Source organism: Phalangium opilio, unplaced genomic scaffold (genome assembly GCF_054372755.1).
Source record: "Phalangium opilio isolate 3A_F unplaced genomic scaffold, DU_Popi_V2 ptg000088l_1, whole genome shotgun sequence".
NCBI lineage: Eukaryota > Metazoa > Arthropoda > Arachnida > Opiliones > Phalangiidae > Phalangium > Phalangium opilio.
In genome coordinates, this window is record NW_028324193.1 from 2,605,058 (window position 1) to 2,629,798 (window position 24,741).

General features: G+C 39.6%; 2 protein-coding genes, 5 long non-coding RNA genes and 1 other non-coding gene across 14 annotated transcripts; 5 read left to right on the forward strand and 3 right to left on the reverse strand.

The window, feature by feature from the left end:
* Positions 1–1,465: 1,465 nt before the first annotated feature.
* LOC149649063 (uncharacterized) lies at positions 1,466–3,888 on the reverse strand. 2 transcript variants are annotated; one of them, XR_016371710.1, is made up of 3 exons: positions 2,241–3,888; positions 1,776–2,166; positions 1,466–1,708 (listed from the first exon to the last, which is right to left on the reverse strand). It is a non-coding gene; the product is annotated as an uncharacterized LOC149649063 (long non-coding RNA). The 2 variants fall into 2 exon arrangements; XR_016371709.1 differs by having other exon boundaries at positions 1,466–2,166.
* Positions 3,889–5,226: 1,338 nt separating this feature from the next.
* Positions 5,227–5,722, forward strand: LOC149649064 (uncharacterized). The gene is made up of 2 exons (XR_016371660.1): positions 5,227–5,333; positions 5,393–5,722. It is a non-coding gene; the product is annotated as an uncharacterized LOC149649064 (long non-coding RNA).
* Positions 5,723–8,418: 2,696 nt separating this feature from the next.
* Positions 8,419–8,898, reverse strand: LOC149649065 (uncharacterized). Its single transcript, XR_016371661.1, has 2 exons — positions 8,598–8,898; positions 8,419–8,539 (listed from the first exon to the last, which is right to left on the reverse strand). It is a non-coding gene; the product is annotated as an uncharacterized LOC149649065 (long non-coding RNA).
* Positions 8,899–8,909: 11 nt separating this feature from the next.
* On the forward strand, positions 8,910–9,932 carry LOC149649066 (uncharacterized). The gene is made up of 3 exons (XM_089849389.1): positions 8,910–9,010; positions 9,168–9,379; positions 9,443–9,932. Exons 1-3 carry the CDS (start codon positions 8,953–8,955, stop codon positions 9,746–9,748), a joined length of 576 nt encoding a protein of 191 aa, XP_089705515.1. The 5' UTR covers positions 8,910–8,952; the 3' UTR covers positions 9,749–9,932.
* Positions 9,933–17,484: 7,552 nt separating this feature from the next.
* On the forward strand, positions 17,485–17,556 carry TRNAC-GCA (transfer RNA cysteine (anticodon GCA)). The gene has a single exon. It is a non-coding gene; the product is annotated as a tRNA-Cys (tRNA).
* A 2,564-nt stretch (positions 17,557–20,120) lies between these two features.
* LOC149649068 (uncharacterized) lies at positions 20,121–21,492 on the forward strand. 5 transcript variants are annotated; one of them, XR_016371713.1, is made up of 5 exons: positions 20,121–20,681; positions 20,749–20,874; positions 20,936–21,063; positions 21,138–21,158; positions 21,238–21,492. It is a non-coding gene; the product is annotated as an uncharacterized LOC149649068 (long non-coding RNA). The 5 variants fall into 5 exon arrangements; XR_016371714.1 differs by having other exon boundaries at positions 20,122–20,474; positions 20,552–20,681; positions 20,749–21,063; positions 21,238–21,491; XR_016371712.1 differs by having other exon boundaries at positions 20,124–20,681; positions 20,731–21,063; positions 21,238–21,489.
* A 234-nt stretch (positions 21,493–21,726) lies between these two features.
* Positions 21,727–23,627, reverse strand: LOC149649069 (uncharacterized). 2 transcript variants are annotated; one of them, XM_089849505.1, is made up of 4 exons: positions 23,502–23,627; positions 23,121–23,329; positions 21,948–22,080; positions 21,727–21,864 (listed from the first exon to the last, which is right to left on the reverse strand). In XM_089849505.1, the coding sequence occupies exons 2-3, from the start codon at positions 23,317–23,319 to the stop codon at positions 21,962–21,964; spliced, it is 318 nt and encodes a 105-aa protein (XP_089705631.1). In that variant the 5' UTR covers positions 23,320–23,329; positions 23,502–23,627; the 3' UTR covers positions 21,727–21,864; positions 21,948–21,961. The 2 variants fall into 2 exon arrangements, with proteins under 2 accessions (XP_089705631.1, XP_089705632.1); XM_089849506.1 differs by lacking the exon at positions 23,502–23,627 and having other exon boundaries at positions 21,948–22,077; positions 23,121–23,319.
* A 177-nt stretch (positions 23,628–23,804) lies between these two features.
* LOC149649070 (uncharacterized) lies at positions 23,805–24,194 on the forward strand. Its single transcript, XR_016371716.1, has 2 exons — positions 23,805–23,933; positions 23,999–24,194. It is a non-coding gene; the product is annotated as an uncharacterized LOC149649070 (long non-coding RNA).
* The last annotated feature ends 547 nt before the right edge of the window (positions 24,195–24,741 follow it).

Consider the following 24,741-nt stretch of genomic DNA (forward strand, 5'->3'; position numbering starts at 1 on the left):
ACACAATAAAATACACAATAGAATACACTAAAATTACAATAAAGTACAAGAAAACACAGTAAAACACAATAGAATACACTAAAATTACAATAAAGTACAAGAAAATACAATAAAGTACAGTAAAACACAATAGAATACACTAAGAGTACAATAAAACTACAATAAAATACAGTAAAACACAATAAAATACACTAAAAGTAAAATAAAACACTATAAAACTACACAAAGGTACAATAAAACTATAATAAAACACAGTAAAACACAATAAAACACAATAGAATACACTAAAATTACAATAAAGTACAAGAAAATACAGTAAAACACAGTAAAACACAATAGAATACACTAAAATTACAATAAAGTACAAGAAAATACAGTAAAACACAATAAAATACACTAAAAGTACAATAAAACACACTAAAAGTACACTATACCATAATAAAATACACGAAAAGGACAATAAAATACACTTTCTAGTTGAAGAGATTTATACTGAACTGGTATTGGGAGAAAAGCGTTCAAAAATGGTACACCTACTGTTTCCGTTTTGTCGTGACAGATGTTCGTGGAATGGTTAGTTGATTCAAACGAAAAATATCATAATAATTTTGGAGTTATATTGGGGATGTAGGTAAGGAAATTTATTTCGTTTTACTTTAATGTTATAAATGCATAATATATATAAATAATAATAATAAACTAAATAAACTAATAATAATAAACTAATAATGAACTAAATAAACTAATAATAATAATAAACTAAATAATAATAATAAACTAAATAAACTAATAATAATAATAAACTAATAATAATAATAAACTAAATAAACTAATAATAAACTAAATACTTTGTTCCACGTATTATTATGTTCAATATGATATTGAGTCTTACAGAAACTTTGTGAATTTATGACAAATAACTTAAATTACAACAAAATACACTGAAATACACTAAAACTACAATAAAAACACACCATAACACAGTAAAACGCAATAAAACCAAATCAAAACACAGTAAAACACACTAAAAGTACAATAAAAGTACAATAAAACTCTCTAAAACTACACTATACCATAATAAAATACACTAAGGTACAATAAAACACAATAAAATACACTAAAAGTACAATAAAACTACAATAAAATACAAAAAAACTACAATAAAACACAGTAAAACACAAAAAAATACACTAAGGTACAATAAAACTACAATAAAACACAATAAAAGTACAATAAAACACTCTAAAACTACACTATACCACAACAAAACTACAATAAAACACACCAAAGCACAGTAAAACATGTTTACACTAGACCGCCAAGAAGAAAAACACTGAATTTTTGAAAGTTATTTATTTGCCTTAGTTTTCCCAGTTTCCCAGGTTTGTACGAACCCTGAATTCAACCTCGTACAGATAGGCAGTTCAGCGCTATTATGAAAAATGCAGAAATAATATCCTCATAAAAAGTTCACCACAATGTTTATTGGTAACATTTATTTTCTGTTTTTCTTTACAATTAATTGACAAGAGATATTTCATTAAGAAATACAATGAAGAGCTATTGTTGTTATTTGTCTTTGATATTTCTTTTTTCGTTAGTAAATATATTACCTTTATCTTCTTTTAGGTTATTTGATAGGTCCAAAGTATGAAAAGGTACATTTGGATTACTTATCAAAACCAATGCAAGTTTATGAGCAAAATCCCTATTTTAAAATACAAATCTTTACATTAAATAACGTCATTATAAGAATAACTTGTACGAATATACACCATTTAACTCCTATATTATCTAAATAGAGTTCCTCAATGGAGACAGTTTTTTCATAACAGCCAAAATCTGTTCCAAAGCTTCCGGGACCAGTGTTTTATACACAATGGAAGGTAGATTTGATTTTCTTTTTACTTACTCTTTAAAACTAACCTGATAAATTACTTCTTTTTTTCATGTAAATGGAAGCTTCGAGATCAGTAGCACTTCCTGGAGGAGTCTGGATATTTTTCCTTTAGTTCAGTTTTGAACTGTCGAAATAAGATACGGCTCTTTTCTTGATCGGTATCCTTTTCTTTATGGAATGAGTTGGCCATTTTCAGGCCATAATGGATGACAAAAAGCGTTATTTAAAACTGAAAATTAGTATCTTACAACGTGTAATTCGCAAACCTACAAAGATATCAATCAATGGGTTAGTTATCGATGGTTTCTTCTTTCTACACACGGTGGTATCTTGGTCTTACTTGACTTTTAAATTAAAGTCATATTGTCTAAACCTTTCATCATGATAAGGCGCTGAATTTCTGCTGAAGAAGAAGGTTCCCAAGGATCTCTCCACAAGACTTCAAAAATGACAGCTAACTTATTAGTCATTGGTTCTCTATACCAGGCTTCGTAGTCAATATGTTTCTGACATTTCCAACAAAGCTCAATGTAAAAGAGGTGGGCGCCCATCATTTCCAAACGTTGTCCGTTTTATCCTTGGGTATTTGGGCTATTTCTTTCATTTCGAATGCGGGTACAACGTAAACAGTTTTATCATCTTTTCGAGATTCGAGAAAGAGCCTATTTTCTCAGGCATACTCCAGGAACATTTCGTGGAGGTTATCGTTGGGCATCATATCGACGTCTAAGACTAATACAAATTCTGTGGTGGAATTTCTTCTCATTGACATCAATAAGAGCGAAACCAGTACTTGAATGTACAGTTGCATTGTAGAATTTCATTATTTTTGGTAAGGCATCAATGTAATTTAGTTTCTTCGTTCTAGTTAACAACTTGAAGATTTTATCCTTTAAAGTTCTATTAAACCTTTCAATTACTCCGCATTTAGTTGCACCTACACTAGTATAAAAACTTATTCCCTCTTTTCTTAAATAATCTTTAAACAATTTTGATAAAAATTCACTACCTTGATCAACATTAATTCGTAACGGCTTTCTTTAATAACTCTCCGTAAAGCTTTCAAAACCTCTTTACTAGTTTTATTTTTCAAAGGAAGACTCCAAGCATATTTTGAGAGGATATCAATAATAGTTAGAATATATTGAAACCCTTTATTATTTTCTTAAGATTTTGTAGATCGATCAAGTCGCACTGAAATACTTCACTGACTGTTGTAACGTAAGTACGATTTCTTGGAAAGTATATCCTCCTTGCTTTGTGAATGGTATATGTTGGCTGAGACTGAAGCCAAGTCTTAATTTTTTTCTTCGAAACATTTTTCACTCCTTGTTTCAATTTCTTTGCGCTACCGTAACTGAGAGGACTTTCACTGTTATAATACACTCGGCTTAACTTATTTTCCATAATTACACTTTCTCAAAGAAAGATTTTCTATTTAACCCTTGTCAATGTACGTTTAAAGCTATCCATTCATCTTCGTCTCTTATCAATGACGTCACAATTGTAGAAGATTTAACCCTTGTCAATGTACGTTTCAAGCTATCCATTCTCGTCTCTTATTAATGACGTCACAGATACAGTTGTAGAAGATTTAACCCTTGTCAATGTACGTTTAAAGCTATCTCTCTCTTATCAATGACGTCACAGATACAGTTGTAGAAGAGAGGAGTTTCCCAATAGACGGCGCACGGTGTTTTCTCGCCAATGACGTCACAGATACAGTTGAAGAGACCGTCATACGCATGCGCAGACTCACCCCGAGTTTGCGCGCGGTTTTCAAATTTCGCGGTTTTCCCGCGAGGCGGCGCGCGGTATTTTCCCGCGAGGGGGCGCGCGGGTTTCCCCGCGAAGGGGCTTCCCCGGCGGCGAGGGGGCGTTGATTACGTCACTCATTACGTCATAGGTCATTGACCTACACTGGTGACCTTGACCTACATTCTACACCTACATTCTACACCTACGGAGGTACGAAGTGGGGGGTTACACTACTGGTGCAGGCAGATGTCGCAGAACATTTGGAGGCGGTAGCACGAGCCGAAGCGGCGCTACATTGGACGCCTCAGTCCGAAGCAGTTGCGGCGGCCGCGCCTCCAGAGGCCGCCGCGGACCTACCTGGTCTTTGTTGTCGCCCGTCGGATTTCGGCCGAGTTTCACCCGTGCCTGATATCGCGGCTCCGACCCCTGGGTCCACTGGCTCTTCGGGACGGGGGCGGGCCTGCGGCACCGTACCAAACGCACCGTCTCTTCCCGCAAGAGGACGTGGTAGAGGGTTGGGACTCCTTTTGCTACTAGTCACTCCGCCAGCGGAATCACCGGCCGCCAGGATACGGGCTACCGTATCTCAAGATAGTGGCCACGGAGGTTCCGCCACCGCAATTCCCCTCCCAACGGAACCCTTGGTCAGGCCGAAAACCGCACCGGCCCCTATGATACCAGATGAACGATATACCCTGTGCCGCCGCTGTCAACTAGGGAGACATCACGAGAACCATTGCTTTAAGCCAAGGCCCAAGCGGAGCAAGGCTTATAAGGCCCGCCGCCGCACGCGGGCAAAGAAAGAATCCGCGCCGGCAACCAAGAGAAGGTCTCCCGAACCACGTGACTCTCCGGAGTCCGACTCAAAGTAAGCAGCCGCCTCTTTGGGGGGAGAATGTAACGGACCACGCCACGCACCTCCATTCCCGGGAAAAAGAAAACCCGCGTCGTCTGCTTACGATTTTTATATATAGAGAGAGGCGCCTTAAGCGCCCTATTATGATATTTCAGTTTTCCCGAAGTGGCGCCTCGAGCGCCACTGCCGCTTATTATTTTTTTTCATACGAGATAAAACGGCGCGGCCTGTCAGAAAAAATTAGTCTAGTCAGTGTACGCGTCCAGACCAGTTTTTGTTTGCTAAATAAAAATAAATATATTTGTGCTCTACTCCGTGTCAATTCGTTTTCTTCGCCATGGATTATCTGGTAAATATTGTTAGTTATGGACAATAAGTCCTTTAAACGGGTAACCTGGGAACTTCTTAGTTTTTTCTAGTTTTAATTTAAAATTCTTTGTGAGCCGTGAAATTAGGCTCCCTTTCGTACATTTTAATTTTACGGTTACATTATAATCATGTCATTAAACTGAAAAAATTTAATATCTGTTTCTTCGGTCATTCCATTTTGTTCTCTTATCATTTACTTTTTCTAGTCTTTGTCCACTAAGACATTTTTTATTAATAGCTTGTGTCTTCGATGGTTTCATTCCCATTATTTCCGGGAAGAAAGCAATTATCACAACAGTCGAATATCAGATAGTTATCTTGGAAATAGCAATGGGCTACGGACGCAGTAGGATGAATCTACATGCGAACAAAGGAAGATTTTATTTTTCGCAAAAAGAATTGGCTCCGGGTGAGAAGCAGTCCCCAAGTGCACGAGTCCGTTCAACTGAGGTCGGTAACGAATTTTATGGTAAAATTATTAAAGGATTTTGACGAATGTTCTATTGCAGCATGGCGCCCTATTCGAAACGCAAGTTTTCAAATATCTGGATTTTGAGCTCGATTACTCGATTGAAAAGCTCAAGTGGAAGACACTCATGAAAACCGCGGTTGATTTGGACCTGAGTAGCGTCGGCGTTCCTTTCTACTTTCTCCTCACGCTCTTGTCAGGAACAGTAGCCCTTGTCACAACAGAAATAATCTTCTACTAATAAACGTGAAAGACGCCAATCAAATACGTCACGAAACGAAATGGAATTTCTAGATAATACATCTAAACCTCCTCTGTTCTTCAAAATGACTGCACTTTACGTCACTTCAAATCTTCTCATTTAACTTATAGTAGTAATTAGTTAAGCACTTGTGATTTTAATATGTTTTCACTCGAGTGTTAATGCAAGTAGTTTCTAATCGAGACTAAATAATCTCGCATTAATAAAAAAATATCAAGTTACGATTTTCAAGTCGAAATGTTATCATGGATAGTAACACCCAAAAGACTGCTGTTAATTAAAAACGAAAACTTGCTTTCGAAAAACGAACACAATATTTAACACGAGTGAAGTTTACTTGAACAGACATTGAATTTTCTTCTTTTAATATAAAGATTTAATATTACCAAATCATTGTATAAAACTTGACTTCAATTAAACTTAATCAAACACATTTATTCCAACCACATTTCTAATCGTCCATAAAACCATTGATCGCTAAATTCATGGGAATTTAGTGTCAATATTCCCGAGTTATAGAGCCTAACCTAAGCTTATCTTCAAAACAACTAACTACCAAATATTTTGATGTAGAACACAAATCAAATTTGTTTTATACATAATAAACGATAATGATAATTTTATGCCCCATGCGCTTCAAAATGGTTCCTTGCGTAAATGGTATCAATCCTCCTTGTCATGGAGGCATATTGAAACCGATCCCTTAACATGAAGTGCTATATTTCGCCCCACGCTTCAAAATGGTCGCTTAAATTTCAATTTTCATCTGTAATCATCTTGTGGGTAAAATCAAAAATTAATTTGAAGCCAATAATTATTTATTAAACAATGTAAACTTATTTTGCGATCGTTCGCATTTTGAAAACCTTGGCGTTATCGAGTTTTCTTCTCAAAGTTTTGTACGAAACACTTTAAGGTAGGGTGAAAGGTAAAGTAAAGTGGTTTTTTTTATTGATTCTATAAGACTAATCTACGTTGTGAAACATTCAGGAAATAATGCCTAAGAATGATTTTAAAATTCAAATTAGTTTCAGACTTCATTATAGATAATTTGAATTAAACACCTTCAAATGGCGTAACGCCCCTTCCCTGACTTTCTTGTAAACAAAATTTAACTAGCGTCACGACCAATTTTTAAAAAATATCGCTTTAAATCTCATTTGACATTTAGAGCGCGATGTGAATTTTGTTATCGAGAAGGCAGGAAATGTTATCATTGATTTTAACACCCAAAAGACTGCTGTTAATTAAATGGTAAAACTTGCTTTCGAAAAACGAAGATAATATTTCACACGAGTGAAGTTTACTTGAACAGACATTGAATTTTCTTTTTCTAATATAAAGATTTTATATTACCAAATCATTGTATAAAACTGGACCTCAATTAAACTTAATCAAACACATTTATTCCAACCACATTTTTAATCGTCCTTAAAACAATTCATCGCTAAATTCACGGGAATTTTATGTCAATATTCCCGAGTTATAGAACCTAAGCTAACCTAACCTTAACTTCAAAATAGTTAGATGTAGACCTCTAATCAACTTTGTTTTATGTGTAATAAACTTAAACGATATTGATATATTACCTGTGGCATAATTTTGTCAGTTGCTTCAAAATGGTCGCTTACACCATTACATTACTAAAGCCAAAACCTATTATTTTGCCACAAACTCTATTGCGAGAATAATTAACTCGAGTTTATATAACCTTGTGGAAAACCCGACCAGACGTAATGTTCTTAAAAATATGTGTAACAAGAGTCTGTATATAGCAGAATTCAGGCTTAGATAGGGTAAAAATTCCCGCACAAAACCCATTCCCTTACATACTTTACACTTTAAAAGTTCAACTCTTCTAGTCTGGATTTTATTTTTAGTTAAAAATATTGATTAGAAAAATGCATAATTCATCATTTTCATTTCAGTTACCCTGGCAACAGAAACATTAGCGATAGTGTTTGGTTAACAAATTTAGCTATTAACATGATATTTTAGACTCATTAGGCAAACTTTGTTCGGAACGAGACTTGACATACTTAGAAGTAAAAATGGTACTCGAAGGAGCGTAGTAAATTGTCTTAAAATTTAAAAAAAATGATTATGGCTTGAAAATTTGAGAGAATTGGAGTTTTAAAAGATTGTCGTACTTATCATATTCGAACTTCGGATTTTACAAGCTATGCTTTAAGTGGAGCCCAAAATGGGGCTGAACGAAATGGCATTTCTTGGAAATAATCGATATTTTAAATACAGGTCGTTGAATTTTCATATCGTAAATGTTATTTATATTATCCTTGATTATCAAAAACGCCTAATTTATTATAGGTTCGCCAATGAGACTGAAACTGAATACGCGACACTTGCAGTGAGTTTATTCGCATTGTTGAAACGAGATTGACCAGAGTTTGGTAATTAAGACCGCTTTTCTTGAACATTTGCACTTTTATTGCTTGTCAGGAATGGCGTTTCAGAGAAAGCAAAAGGGCCCAGAATGAAATGATGAGGGATTATTAGAAACGATCTCTAAACATGAAGTAAATTTCATATTTCAAACTCTATTAGACGACTATTAATTGGGGCGAGCGAGAAAGAATCGGCTTAACGCGTTAAATGAATCTTCACTCGCTCGCTCCTTTGACAAAATTTGTCAGCGAAACTTGGAAAATTCGATGGCAATCGAACCGACGGGTTAAACCCGTTAAGTTGAGATTTTAGACAAAAATATAAGAAAAATTCATTAATTGTAATCTTATCATCTCTTAGAAACTAATATCATTCAATTTATGAATACTCGTAAGATTAATTTAAGTTCATATTTTTATTCATTTTATCGGTTTATTTACAGAGTCAAGTGGAATTTTCTTCCAACTATTCAATTAAATTCATTATATACCAAACGAACGGATAAATGGTTGGCTGTAACTGATTAAAACGCTTTAGTTAATTACTTAATTATGAAGTATAAATACTTAATCCTTACGATGGTTTTAGAAATTTCATATCTTCACGTTTGAAACGCCACGCTAAATTTTCGATAAACGACTGGAATATTTCACTGCGTCTTCTCCCTATGGAGCGACCAAGACGATAAGCCTTTCGGCACCCCCGAACAGAGTCACGTGCACTTCCTTTTCCTTCTTAAATATGGACACTCCAGTGAATTTCGCTCCATAAACATTTCTTTCATCGCCCAATGCTATAATCTCCATTCTCGGTTCAATTAGATAGTGATTGTAATTGTGTTCACTTTGGTTCTTCTGTCACTATTGCTCGTCCTTCATTCCGTCGTAACTAACAAACACAAATGGGTGCCCACCAAGAAAGTTGTCAAGAAAATGGCCCGAGAAACCTTGGAAAATGTTTGGGAGAACGCGTCGCTCTTCTGCCTCGAACGTAAGCGATTAAGCCCACCCCCAAACAGTTGATAACAATTCATCCTCACGCGAGCCGGTTTCAAGAACCAAAGACTAGATTATGTCACGACAAAGAAAGATGGCTGGCGCTTTAATCACTCATGGTAAAGCGAACTGGATAATTTTGTTCCCTACAGCTATTCCCTCCGTTTTGTCCCACATTACTTGTCGTCTGCTCGCTTCGTCGTGGCTGATCGGAGTAACTTTCATTCTGTTCTACTTGGCTTGTTATTTGCGGACGGAGTTCACGACGGAAAGCTACAATCGCATCGACACACTCTCGGACTTGATCAAATCGGGAATTCCACCACTAATGTTGCCGGAAACATACGAACACCTGGAAGCTTTGGTGAATATCCATCTGTATGTTAAGTCTCTCAATTCTTCTGACGTCATGGTTGCGTATTTACAGGCAGCTTACGTATTTACGGCTGTTAAGAAATGGCTGAGCGCATTCGATAAGATGAGAGTACATGCAGAAATTGACGATACTTTGGAAGAAGATTTCGAACCCGTTAGTTTCGGGAGAAAAACGATCATAACTACGGTCGAAATGCTGTTTTCCATGGTACCATATTTAAGGATGAGCAAGGGCATAAACAATATCGAAAAGAACGTCAAAAATTTCATAAAGGTCATCAAGAGCAAAGGAGGGCTTTACTTTTCGCAAGAAGACTTCACGTTCGACTACGTACCCCAGGTAGCAAATTCACGTTGACACAACGTTTAAACGTAGCATTGAATAAACGTGTGTATTTACGTTTTTAAAACGGTGATCATGTCACCTTGAAACATGGTGTTTACACACGTGTATATTTTGTCGCAAATACATGAGAAATCTCGTTTATTTCTCGTTTTAAAAACGTGTATTATAAAGTAGGTTAACGTGGATAAATCGTGCGTTAAACGGTTTTAATTAGGTTTATTTTTAGGGTTATTTGAACGTGTGTAATAATCTAACGTGTCTCAAAAGTTAATTGAACGAGTGTAACAACTTAATCGAACGTGCACAAAAATTAGTTTAATGTGTTTTATAAGTTAGTTGAACCTGTGTATAACGTTGGTTTAACGTGATTAATAAGTAAATTACATGTGTTTAATAAGTAAATTATACGTGTTTAATAAGAAAATTACATGTGTTTAATAAGTAAATTATACGTGTTTAATAAGAAAATTACACGTGTTTAATATTATTATTATTGTTGTTGAGGAGGGTACGCGCCCTAGCACCGATGCCAAAGGCATATTGTGCATCCTCATATTCAGGCCTTGAATAGGCCCGTAGCTGCGACGTAGCGAAGAATTCGCTCCACCGTAATAGAAGAGACCCTCGAGGGTTCCAAAATATGTGAATCAAAATATTCTAGTCTAAGCGAGGCGAAGCAGTCGCACTCGCAAACTACGTGAGCGGATGTTTCTTCCTTCTCCTGACACGACCTACAGAGAGGGTCGTCGGCAAAACCCATCAGATGGAGGTGCCTATTTAGCCGACAGTGCCCGGTCAAAAGACCGGTGGCCAGCCTAATATCCCATCTGCTGAGCGAAATTAGGTCTCTGGCACGAGACCTGCAGGGACCATTGACAAAAAGTTTAGTCTGTCTCTGGCCCTCCATGTTATGCCAGAGTTGGTTTTGTATGACAGTCAACCTGTCATGCAGACACCGTTTGACGTGCCTGTAGGAGATGGGGACGACCGGCTCCGGCCCCAAGAGCTTGGCCTCAGCACCCCTTTTCGCAAATCTATCGGCTTGCTCATTGCCATGATATCCGCTATGCCCTGGCACCCAGTACAACAGAACCCTGTTGCAGGATGCCAGTCGCGCTAGCAGATCAAGGCAGCTGCGCACCAGTTGAGAGGTAATCTGACACTGGTTCAGCGCGTTCAGGGAGGCCTGACTGTCAGAATAAATTCTCACAGTCCGTCCGGTATACCCTTTGTTAATGCAGTAATCTGCGCAATAACAGATCGCGGCAATTTCCGCCTGGAACACACTAGCGAAAGTACCCAGGCAAGCAGAAAAGCCGACCCTTGTGGTTTGGCAGTAATAGCCGGCGCCAGCGCCGGAATCAGTCTTGGAACCATCGGTGAACCAAATTGTTTCACCACCAGTGCCAAGAGGCAGCAGGTTAGTCCACTCTGCCCGACTGGGAAAGTGGATGCTGAAAGGCTTAGTGAAATCAAAACTGGTAACGGTTTTGTCAGAGCACATCGTAAGCGACGGCTCAAGTGCGGCGTACTCCCGAAAGAGCTTCGTATGGCTGTAATCCCAAAGTCTTGGAACCCAGCAGCCACTAATGTTGAGCCTGTAGGCTCCCATAACAGCCTCCTCCTCAATGAAGAGATGAAGAGGAAGCATGTCAAGGAGCACCTCCAGGGAAGCAGTTGGGGTCGATCTCATGGCCCCCGTAACACCAATGCAGGCAAGCCTTTGAAGCTTGCGCAGGGCAGCCTGCACCGTCTTAAGCCGGACCCTTGTCCACCAGACAAGTGCCCCGTAAGATAATATGGGTCTGATGATCCCAGTATAGAGCCAGTGTACAGCCTTGGGGTAGAGGCCCCAAGTCTGGCCGACAGAGCTCCTGGTCCTCCAGAAGAGCATCTTGGCCTTCTTAATACACCGATCAAGATGCGGCTTCCATGTGAGTCTGCAATCAAAGGTCACCCCCAGGTATTTCACCTCGGAGGACTTTGTCAGGACCTGGCCAAAGAAAGAGATATCATTGAACAGATCCTTAGTATTCTTCCTCGTAAAAGGAACAAGGACAGTTTTATCAGGATTAACGGTGAGGTTAACCGCCAGACACCATTGCTACACGCTAGAGAGCAGATCTCATAAGCGCGGTAACAGTATCCGGGAACTTCCCGGTAAAGACTATCGCTACATCGTCCGCATACCCGAAGCAGCTACAGCCCCCAGCACCCCCGAGCCTCCCCAAGAGTTCGTCCACCACCAGGCACCACAACAGGGGGGAGAGCACTCCACCCTGAGGGCAGCCCCTGCTGGTAGTCACCCCTAGAGAGTCCCCAAGGAGTGACGCCGACACCTCGCGGTCGGTAAGCATGGACTTGATCCAGCGGCCAAGAGTGTCGCTGATGCCAAATTTCTTGACAGCTTCAGTAATAACCGAACTAGAGACCTTGTCAAAGGCCCCCTCAATATCGAGGAAGACGGCCAGTGAAATTTCCAGAAACTCGAATGCCCTATCCAGGCAATTCGTAAGGCCGTGAAGGGCCGTCTCAGTGGATTTGCCTTTTTGGTAGGCAAATTGTGAAGAAGAGAGAGGAGTTACCGAAAGTACCTCGTCTCTAATGTACCTGTCCACCAGCTTCTCTAGAATTTTGAGGAAGAAGGAGGTCAGGCATATGGGCCTAAATGCCTTCGCCTCGAGATAGGAAGCCTTCCCGGGCTTGGGAATAAAGATGACCCTAGAGCGTTTCCAGTCACGAGTTATGTGACCGAGAGCAATGCAGAGTCTGTAGATCTTGCAAAGCGGAGAGGCGATGTGGTCTAAGCCCTTCTGCAAAAGCAGAGGGAAGACCCCATCGGTTCCCGGAGACTTGTAGGGCTCAAAACAGTTGACAGCCCACCGAAGCTTGGGAATCGTGACAACCTGTCTGGCTACAAGCCAGTCTTCCCTCTTAGCCCTGTACAGGGCAGGGTAGAGAGAGTCGGGGTTTGTTGGATTGATTAAAGTAGAGTCAGGAAAGTGGACATCCAGCATGTGCTTGAGAGTCTCAGCCCCAGACTTAGTGTACACACCCTCCTGCAGATTAATAGTATTAAACCGATGTGTGTTGTCGTGCGCTAGGATCTTCATGACCCTAGCCGTGGCAGGGACATTGGAGACTTGCTCACAGAAGGTCCGCCAGGACTCCTTCTTAGCAGCTCTAATGGCCCTGTTGTAGGTGTTAAGGGACTGCCTGTATCCAGCCCAGTCACCCGTGCGTTTGGCTTTGTTACAGAGCCTGCGCGTGCATTTGCGAAGCCGACTGAGATCCACGTTTCACCAAGGGACAAGCCTCGAGCTGTTAACGGTCTTAAGTGGGCAGTTCCGGTGGAATGACTCCTTAATGGAGCACTTGTAAGTCACCAGCAGCCCTATCAAGATCCTTAGGTGAAGTATGTTTAGGAGTGTGACCCTTTCCGTAGCGTAGGATTAGGTCTTCCCTATAGCCGGCCCAATTGGTCCGTTTTTGATTGCGTATCTCCGTCCCCGCTTTGACAGAGGTAGTCGCGACAGTAAAGCATATGTGCCTATGATCCGACAAAGACGGCTCATTAGACACATGCCAGTTAGACACGGAAGACACGTGGCTAGCGTGAGGTCAATGACCTCCCTTCTATTAGAAGTAACAAAAGTAGGTTCATTGTTTTGATTAAGAATATGGAGTTTACAACCAACTAAATATTCTAGTAAATCATTACCTCTCCTGTTGCAGTCAGAACTGCCCCACGTGATGTGATGAGCATTGGCGTCGCAGCCAATGATGAGTTTGTACCCTCTCTTTTCACATTGATAGACCAAATTGATCACCTCAATTGTCGGGAGAGAGTCCGTGTCGTGGGCAAAGTATGCAGAGGCAGCCGTGATAGTCAGCTTGGCATGCCCAGTGGCAAGGACTAGCTTCACGGCCGCCGTGTCCTGGGACGTGTACAGCGGTAGAGAAATACAGCAAAGATCCCTCCGAACCAGAATACACGCCCTAGGTCTAGCAGCTGTTTGGTCATAAAATAGTGACCCCGCCGCGTCAAGACCGAGGATTTTGCCATGGCAAATCCACGGTTCTTGTATGAGGGCCAGATCAAGATCTTCTATAGCGAACCTCCTGCAGAGTACTGCAGAGGACGCCTTACTATGGTGCAGATTGTTTTGAATTGCACGTAGCGTCCCCATGGTCCTTAAGAGAGGGGTTCAGAAGGGACCTAGCTACATCTCATCGGTCCCGAGAGGGCTAGTGGCACCTCCCCCTCCGACAGGCAAGTTCCCAGTCCCTAGATCCTCCCCCTCACCAGGACCACTAGCACGGATCATTGCGTTTATTTTAGTTAAATCGACATTACGGCTAAGAACAAGAGGGGATAGCTCAGTGGTAGAGCATTCGACTGCAGTTCGAGAGGTGGTTGGTTCAAACCCGAGCTCGGACTGTTATAGCACGGATCATTGTGTTTATTTTAGTTAAATCGACATTACGGCTATGAATAAGAGGGAATAGCTCAGTGGTAGAGCATTCGACTGCAGATCGAGGGGTCCTTGGTTCAAACCCGGGTTCCGCCTGTAATAGCACGGATCATTGCGTTCATTTTAGTTAATTCGACATTATGGCTAATAACAAGAGGGGATAGCTCAGTGGTAGAGCATTCGGCTGAAGATCTAGAGGTCCTTGGTTCAAACCAGAGTTAAGCCTGTAATACCACGGATCATTGCGTTTATTTTAGTTAAATCGAAATTACGGCTATGAACAAGAGGAAATAGCTCAGTGGTAGAGCATTCGGCTGAAGATCTAGAGGTCCTTGGTTCAAACCCGAGTTACGCCTGTAATAGCACGGATCATTGCGTTCATTTTAGTTAATTCGACATTGCGGTTATGAACAAGAGGGGATAGCTCAGTGGTAGAGCATTCGACTGCAGATCGAGAGGTGGGTGGTTCAAACCCGAGTTCCGCGTGTAACAGCACGGATCATTTCGTTTATTTTAGTTAAATCGACATTACGCCTTGAACAAGAGGGGATAGCTCAGTGGTAGAGCATTCGACTGCGGATCAAGAGGTCCTTAGTTCAAACCCGAGTTAAGCCTATAATAGCACGGATCATTGCGTTTATTTTAGTTAATTCGACATTACGGCTTTGAACAAGGGGGAATAGCTCAGTGGTAGAGCATTCGACTGCAAATCAAGAGGTCCTTGGTTCAAACCCGAGTTAAGCCTGTAATAGCACGGATCATAGCGTTTGTTTTAGTTAAGTCGACATTACGGCTATGAACAAGAGGGGATAGCTCAGTGGTAGAGCATTCCAATGCAGATCGAGGGGTCCTTGGTTCAAACCCGAGTTCCCCCTGTAATAGCACGGATCATTGCGTTTATTTTAGTTAAATCGACATTACGGCTAAGAACAAGAGGGGATAGCTCAGTGGTAGAGCATTCGACTGCAGATCGAGAGGTCCTTGGTTCAAACCCGAGTTAAGCCTGTAATAGCACGGATCATTGCGTTTATTTTAGTTAAATCGACATTACGGCTATGAACAAGAGGGGATAGCTCAGTGGTAGAGCATTCGACTGCAGATCGAGAGGTGGTTGGTTCAAACCCGAGTTCCGCGTGTAACAGCACGGATCATTGCGTTTATTTTAGTTAAATCTACATTACGGCTATGAAGAAGAGGAAATAGCTCATTGGTAGAGCATTCGACTGCAGATCGAGGGGTACTTGGTTCAAACCCGAGTTCCGCCTGTAATAGCACGGATCATTGCTTTTATTTTAGTTAAATCGACATTACGACTATGAACAAGAGGGATAGCTCAGTGGTAGAGCATTCGACTGCAGATCGAGAGGTGGTTGGTTCAAACCCGAGCTCGGAGTGTTATAGCACGGATCATTGCGTTTATTTTAGTTAAATCGACATTACGGCTATGAACAAAGGGGGAATAGCTCAGTGGTAGAGCATTCGACTGCAGATCGAGGGGTCCTTGGTTCAAACCCGAGTTCCGCCCGCAATAGCACGGATCATTGCGTTTATTTTAGTTAAAACGAAATTACGGCTATGAACAAGAGGAAATAGCTCAGTGGTAGTGCATTCGACTGCAGATCGAGGGGTCCTTGGTTCAAACCCGGGTTCCGTCTGTAATAGCACGGATCATTGCGTTTATTTTAGTTAAATCGAAATTACAGCTATGAACAAGAGGGGATAGCTCAGTGGTAGAGCATTCGACTGCAGATCAAGAGGTCCTTGGTTCAAACCCGAGTTCCTCCTGTAATAGCACGGATCATTGCGTTTATTTTAGTTAAATCGACATTACGGCTAAGAACAAGAGGGGATAGCTCAGTGGTAGAGCATTCGACTGCAGATCGAGAGGTCCTTGGTTCAAACCCGAGTTAAGCCTGTAATAGCACGGATCATTGCGTTTATTTTAGTTAAATCGACATTACGGCTATGAACAAGAGGAAATAGCTCATTGGTAGAGCATTCGACTGAAGATCGAGGGGACCTTGGTTCAAACCCGAGTTCCGCCTGTAATAGCACGGATCATTGCGTTTATTTTAGTTAAAACGAAATTACGGCTATGAACAAGAGAAAATAGCTCAGTGGTAGTGCATTCGACTGCAGATCGAGGGGTCCTTGGTTCAAACCCGGGTTCCGTCTGTAATAGCACGGATCATTGCGTTTATTTTAGTTAAATCGAAATTACAGCTATGAACAAGAGTGGATAGCTCAGTGGTAGAGCATTCGACTGCAGATCAAGAGGTCCTTGGTTCAAACCCGAGTTCCTCCTGTAATAGCACGGATCATTGCGTTTATTTTAGTTAAATCGACATTACGGTTAAGAAAAAGAGGGGATAGCTCAGTGGTAGAGCATTGGACTGCAGATCGAGGGGTCCTTGGTTAAAACCCGAGTTCCCCCTGTAATAGCACGGATCATTGCGTTTATTTAAGTTAAATCGACATTACGGCCAAGAACAAGAGGGGATAGCTCAGTGGTAGAGCATTCGGCTGAAGATCTAGAGGTCCTTGGTTCAAACCCGAGTTCCTCCTGTAATAGCACGGATCATTGCGTTTATTTTAGTTAAATCGACATTACGGCTAAGAACAAGAGGGGATAGCTCAGTGGTAGAGCATTCGACTGCAGATCGAGAGGTCCTTGGTTCACACCCGAGTTAAGCCTGTAATAGCACGGATCATTGCGTTTATTTTAGTTAAATCGACATTACGGCTATGAACAAGAGGAAATAGCTCATTGGTAGAGCATTCGACTGAAGATCGAGGGGACCTTGGTTCAAACCCGAGTTCCCCCTGTAATAGCACGGATCATTGCGTTTATTTTAGTTAAATCGACATTACGGTTAAGAAAAAGAGGGGATAGCTCAGTGGTAGAGCATTGGACTGCAGATCGAGGGGTCCTTGGTTCAAACCCGAGTTCCCCCTGTAATAGCACGGATCATTGCGTTTATTTAAGTTAAATCGACATTACGGCCAAGAACAAGAGGGGATAGCTCAGTGGTAGAGCATTCGGCTGAAGATCTAGAGGTCCTTGGTTCAAACCCGAGTTACGCCTGTAATAGCACGGATCATTGCGTTCATTTTAGTTAATTCGACATTACGGTTAAGAACAAGAGGGGATAGCTCAGTGGTAGAGCATTCCAATGCAGATCGAGGGGTCCTTGGTTCAAACCCGAGTTCCCCATGTAATAGCACGGATCATTGCGTTTATTTTAGTTAAATCGACATTACGGCTAATAACAAGAGGGGATAGCTCAGTGGTAGAGCATTCGACTGCAGATCGAGGGGTCCTTGGTTCAAACCCGAGTTCCCTCTGTAGTAGCACGAATCATTCCTTTTATTTTAGTTAAATCGACATTAGGCCTTGAACAAGAGGGGATAGCTCAGTGGTAGAGCATTCGACTGCAGTTCGAGAGGTGGTTGGTTCAAACCCGAGCTCGGACTGTTATAGCACGGATCATTGTGTTTATTTTAGTTAAATCGACATTACGGTTATGAATAAGAGGGAATAGCTCAGTGGTAGAGCATTCGACTGCAGATCGAGGGGTCCTTGGTTCAAACCCGGGTTCCGCCTGTAATAGCAAGGATCATTGCGTTCATTTTAGTTAATTCGACATTACGGCTAAGAACAAGAGGGGATAGCTCAGTGGTAGAGCATTCCAATGCAGATCGATTGGTCCTTGGTTCAAACCCGAGTTCCCCATGTAATAGCACGGATCATTGCGTTTATTTTAGTTAAATCGACATTGGGGCTAATAACAAGAGGGGATAGCTCAGTGGTAGAGCATTCGGCTGAAGATCTAGAGGTCCTTGGTTCAAACCCGAGTTAAGCCTGTAATACCACGGATCATTGCGTTTATTTTAGTTAAATCGACATTACGGCCTTGAACAAGAGGGGATAGCTCAGTGGTAAAGCATTCGACTGAAGATCGAGAGGTCCTTGGTTCAAACCCGAGTTCCCTCAGTAGTAGCACGAATCATTCCTTTTATTTTAGTTAAATCGACATTACGCCTTGAACAAGAGGGGATAGCTCAGTGGTAGAGCATTCCAATGCAGATCGAGGGGTCCTTGGTTCAAACCCGAGTTCCCCCTGTAATAGCACGGATCATTGCGTTTATTTTAGTTAAATCTACATTACGGCTATGAACAAGAGGAAATAGCTCATTGGTAGAGCATTCGACTGCAGATCGAGGGGTACTTGGTTCAAACCCGAGTTCCGCCTGTAATAGCACGGATCATTGCGTTTATTTTAGTTAAATCGACATTACGACTATGAACAAGAGGGATAGCTCAGTGGTAGAGCATTCGACTGCAGATCGAGAGGTGGTTGGTTCAAACCCGAGCTCGGAGTGTTATAGCACGGATCATTGCGTTTATTTTAGTTAAATCGACATTACGGCTATGAACAAAGGGGGAGTAGTTTAGTGGTAGAGCATTCGACTGCAGATCGAGGGGTCCTTGGTTCAAACCCGAGTTCCGCCCGTAATAGCACGGATCATTGCGTTTATTTTAGTTAAAACGAAATTACGGCTATGAACAAGAGGAAATAGCTCAGTGGTAGTGCATTCGACTGCAGATCGAGGGGTCCTTGGTTCAAACCCGGGTTCCGTCTGTAATAGCACGGATCATTGCGTTTATTTTAGTTAAATCGAAATTACGGCTATGAACAAGAGGGGATAGCTCAGTGGTAGAGCATTCGACTGCAGATCAAGAGGTCCTTGGTTCAAACCCGAGTTCTTCCTGTAATAGCACGGATCATTGCGTTTATTTTAGTTAAATCGACATTACGGCTAAGAACAAGAGGGGATAGCTCAGTGGTAGAGCATTCGACTGCAGATCGAGAGGTACTTGGTTCAAACCCAAGTTAAGCCTGTAATAGCACGGATCATTGCGTTTATTTTAGTTAAATCGACATTACGGCTATGAACAAGAGGAAATAGCTCATTGGTAGAGCATTCGACTGCAGATCGAGGGGTCCTTGGTTCAAACCCGAGTTCCGCCTGTAATAGCACGGATCATTGCGTTTATTTTAGTTAAATCGACATTACGGTTAAGAAAAAGAGGGGATAGCTCAGTGGTAGAGCATTGGACTGCAGATCGAGGGATCCTTGGTTCAAACCCGAGTTCCCCCTGTTTATAGCACGGATCATTGCGTTTATTTAAGTTAAATCGACATTACGGCCAAGATCAAGAGGGGATAGCTCAGTGGTAGAGCATTCGGCTGAAGATCTAGAGGTCCTTGGTTCAAACCCGAGTTACGCCTGTAATAGCACGGATCATTGCGTTCATTTTAGTTAATTCGACATTACGGCTAAGAACAAGAGGGGATAGCTCAGTGGTAGAGCATTCGACTGCAGATCGAGGGGTCCTTGGTTCAAACCCGAGTTCCCCATGTAATAGCACGGATCATTGCGTTTATTTTAGTTAAATCGACATTACGGCTAATAACAAGAGGGGATAGCTCAGTGGTAGAGCATTCGACTGCAGATCGAGGGGTCCTTGGTTCAAACCCGAGTTCCCCATGTAATAGCACGGATCATTGCGTTTATTTTTCTAGGAGAGCGGTCGCTCTCTTAGATAAGACTTGATACTGCCTCTAATGCTAAAGGGTGGTTTTTTGATTGGCCGTAACGTTTTTCGTATTGTGTTTGCTGCTTTGAAATTTTGCCAGTGAACTAAAATTCGGGCCCTAATTTTGTGGTTCAAATTTCAAAAAGATCCATCAAATAGTTAATTCTATAAAGAAAAAAGTTGTTAAGGGTGGTTTTAGAATCCATAAAATTATTAAGACATTTGGCGAAAGATACTATATTTTTCCATAGACATAACATGGGAATTTTATAAAAAGAGCATTTTCTCAGAAGGCATATAAAGAAAACTATTCATTCGTTGCGTTTGGGAACCATCTTAAATGAAAGATAACACTTCATTTTACCGACTTTTCAAGTTTCATAAAGATCAATTAAGTTTAAGTATTGATTTTTATCATTATTAACACATACTTTGACTTGCGTTGTTTTGGGTATTGGAATTACGGCGTTTTACCACTGTTAGAGACACGCATTTTAGCCCTAATTTTTTATGTTGGACTTACCAGGACTTACGGCGTTTTCGTCGTGATTCACACCGTTAGGGGGACTTAAGCAAGAAAAACATGGCGTTAGATCACCCGCGCCTTTAAGCGCTTAAAACCAAAGTTTTTTTAAATGGAATTAAAATGGAGGCTAATTAGGTCTGATTTTTATTGTGTTCCTAACAAAAACATCATTGGAATTTACTATAATTAATTTTAAACTTTAAAACAACCAGAATATTTTATTATTAAGCAATTTCGCTAAGCCTCGGTCAAAATAGCGTTATTATAGGCAACTAAGGCAAGTAAGGAAACATCAATTTCGGTAATTTCAAAAGCCACGCTGCCCAGGCATTACGATTACCGGTAGGTTGAAATAAATTATAATTAAATTAATTATTAATCTTACTGGTAGATCAATCAATTACTACAGTGTTATCTGTGACAGCTGGGACATATTAATATAAGCTGTTGAAGTAAATTTTACACCTTAATGATGATACCTCCGCTGACTGAACCTTGCCGATAACTTTTCAAGGGAAATATGACAAACAGAACTGTATAGATTCTTTTGTTTAATCCAAAAACGTCATTGAAAATTACAATTATTTTTAAACTAGAAATTCACCAGCATTTTCGCTAAGCCTCGGTCAAAATAGCGTTATCAATGATTGTTGTCATGTTATAGGCAACATCAACTTCGGTTATTTGGAATAAAAGCCACCCATTAGTATTACGAATACTGTCGGTAGGTTGAAATAAATTATAATTAAATTAATTATTAATCTTACTGGTAGATCAATAGATTGCTATCTGTGACAGCTGTTTCTGAAATTATTGTAGGTAAATGACTAAATATCAAAGAAACGAAAGTAACGAAAGTGTTCATTTTCAAAAATTGTTTTCAAATTAACACCCACAGGTCTTGGTTCTGGTTTTAAGGGGATCCATTCTCAGGCTCTTTATTTCATAACGTTTTTTGGTTTGGTTAATTAACATAAATTTTGGTTAAATATGTAATACACTAGTTTTTGGAAATTTTTAGAAATTAACGGAGCCAAATAACAAAGTGATGGATTTAATAGCTTTCATTTCAACATAATTATAACCATATAGATTTATTTATTTAATAACTTTTTTCGATTGAAATTGGGCCTAAAAAGTCCGGCATATTGAAAATGGGCCTAAAAGGTCAGGGGGAAGTCGGTAAAATTGAAAATGGGTCTAAAAAGTCAGGGACGGACAAGTGAGGGAAATTGAAAATGCGCCTAAAAAGTCTGGGACATTGAAAATGGGCCTGAAAATTCAGGGACAAGTCTGGGAAATTGAAAATGGGCCTAAATAATTCGTTTAAGAATCTTCAGAATTTAATAATGTCACATGGACTTTAGAACTAATAAATATTGGGGTTAAGAGTTTCAAATTCAATAAAATTCAAGAAATGTTTTTTAAATTTCTTTTACTTTTAAAGAAACTAAATTAAAACATAATGAAAAAAAAATAAAAAATTAAAAAAAGTTTTTCAAAAAAAATCCAGGGTGTTTTGAACCTACACAAAACATAATCTCAACATTATTATTCTTGAAACAAAACTGAAATTGTATACAAATAAAAATATTAACCATGACTTACATAAATTTTTTTTTTTAATTATTTAAATTTTCTTTAGTTTTTACGCTTTCCTCAGCGGTGCTGGTGCTTTCCTCCATTTTTTCATCATTTTTTTCTTCCTCTTTTTTTTTGCCCTCAGGCTGTTTTTCGTCTACTTTTTAAAGAATACAACTTAATTAACATGACCTTAGATTACTTTCCTAAAAAACTACACTAAAGTTGTGAAAAACTGGGGGAAATCTAATAATTTAAACAAAGTCAGATAATTTTAATAATTTAACAAAGTCAGGCAATTTAAGAATTTAACAAAGTCTGAGAAAAGTCAGGAAATGTTAAGCATTTATATTAAGTCAGGTAAAAGTCAGAAATCACGCAGCTCTTAGTATACTTCAAAAAGTTTTACCATGGATAAAGAATGCGCGTGAGGAAATTTGTTTTCACGCTATAGGATACGCAACTCTATCTCGAACGATAGCTTATTCTGTATATACTCTGTTCCAGCATCGGTCTTCAGCACGCGCAAAGCTCGGACTATATGTAACCTAGTTTTGTGTGTGCTGAAAATAGACGAAAAACTTCAGGATTTTAGCGAATTTTTTAAGCTCAAATGCACGGACCTCTAGGCCTTTGTTTCAAATACGTCTCAAATTGCCTACAGACTACTACACGTAGTATTGTCAGCACACACAAAACTAGGTAACATAGAGTCCTACCTTTGCGCGTGGTGACAACCGATGCTGGATCAGAGTGTATAAAGAATAAGCTGTCGTTCGAGATAGAGAGTTGCCTATCCTATAGCGTGAAAACAAATCTCAATCGCATTCTTTATCTCTATGGATTTACGTTAAACATTCATAAAATGGGTTTTAAAAACGATTGTGTACTAATATAACCATAAGTTTATAAGATATGTTCCCTTAAGTATGATACTTTGTAACTTCATATACTTCGAAGTGATAGAGGCTTACTGAGAGGTAGTTCGAGAACGACGCGAGAATTTACTACATGGGGTTTTGCACTTCAACCTCCTATTTAGTCTGTACATGAGAAGCTCTCAATAACTAGTGACAAACTTATGGAACATATGTTATGAACTTATGCTATCAGAAATGCTTATATATAAAACATTAACAGTTGCGTCTAAACACGTGAAGAACCACAGGAAAATCCATATAGATATTTTTTTTAACCTACTTTTTTGGTTTCTGCAGTTTCGGGCAATATGCCCGGGTTTTTTGCAAATATAGCAAATTCTTTTGCCCCGGGCCTTACCCCCTCGCCATTTTCCACCCCGACCACCACCCCTTCCGCCGCGTCGTCCTCCATCGTAACCTCCTCCCCCATAATAGTTCGTAATTTTGCAATTTTTAATTATGTTGCCACCTTTTTCCATTTTGCTAAGCCTAAATCAATAAACGAAAAATTATTTATATTAAACCATTTAAAAATGTCTTTATTTCTCATGTATTTTTAAACTCGGCAACAAAATTAAGTGTTTTAAATTCTAATTTTACGCCAAAGTTTAAAAAAATGGAAAATTATGACATATTAAATAAGTTATATGTAAGAGCTTACTTTCAATGAAACTTTCTTATTTGAAAATTAGGGCTAAATAACGTGTCCCTCATGATCTCATCTTATTGGCTTTCGACAAAGACTCCCTATTGGCCATCGCCAAAGAGTGACGCGACACCTAGCAGTAGTTGTGGTAACTGCTTTAACGGAGTAATTTATCTATTCTAGGAAGGCGAAGGAGTGCATTTCGTTAGGCTTAAGATATTACAGGATCATATTCGTAAAACATGGCGCCTAGCAAAAAGTTTTGTTGTGTCCCACAATGTAATTCTAGATTAAAACTAAATATCCCAGGGTTAAGTATGCATAGTTTCCCAAAAGAAATCAAGTGCCGTAAAGAATGGCAACGCGTTCTAAAAATTGGAAAATATATTTCAAATCACATGGTTGTATGCAGTTTACATTTCAAGAAGACTAATTACTTTTTTCCTAGTAAGTTCGTTTTTTTTTGAGTTTTAAAAATTTAAGACCACGATTTAATGTACCTGTTACTTCAGATATGCCGACAGGGAAAAGAAAACTAAAGCTTGGAACTTGCCCTTCACAATGTTTGCCTATATTGATCCACGAGAATATTATTTTTGAAGATACCACAAAGAAAGTTAATGGAAGAAGAAAAGGGTTGATCAAATTATTTTACGCCATTGTGGAATCTATGACAATGTTAATAAATTTTAAAGCTCAGATCCCTTTCTCTTCTCGTTTTAATGAAAATTAAACTAAACTTGACATACGGGGTTTTTTCTACTATGTTTGATATGTCTGATACCAGTTGCCGCAGATTTTTTAAACAAACAGTGTTTATTGTTGCGGGTGTTTTTAAATGCGCAATCAAATGGCCCTCAAAGGAAGAAATCATTAATAGCATGCCCCAATGTTTTAAGGGATTTGAAAAAACTGTGGTGCTTTTGGAATGTTCTGAAATTCCATTCGAGAAACCTAATTGCCTTAAATGTAGAATTTCCTCTTATTCTTATTATAAATGTAACCACACTCTTAAAATTTTGGTTAGCGTTTCTCCTGCTGGTTTGATTTCTTTTTTTGAGTACACTTTATGGAGGAAGAGCATCTAACAAAGTTATCACTTTGCACAGTGGAGTAATTTACAGATTAACATCCTATGTAGACGCATGCATGGTAGATAAAGGATTCAGAATAGAGGCCGAATGTTTGGAAAAATGTATTGAAATTTTCATCCCTCCATTTCTGAAAAAATCTAAACAGTTTACGGAAACGAAAT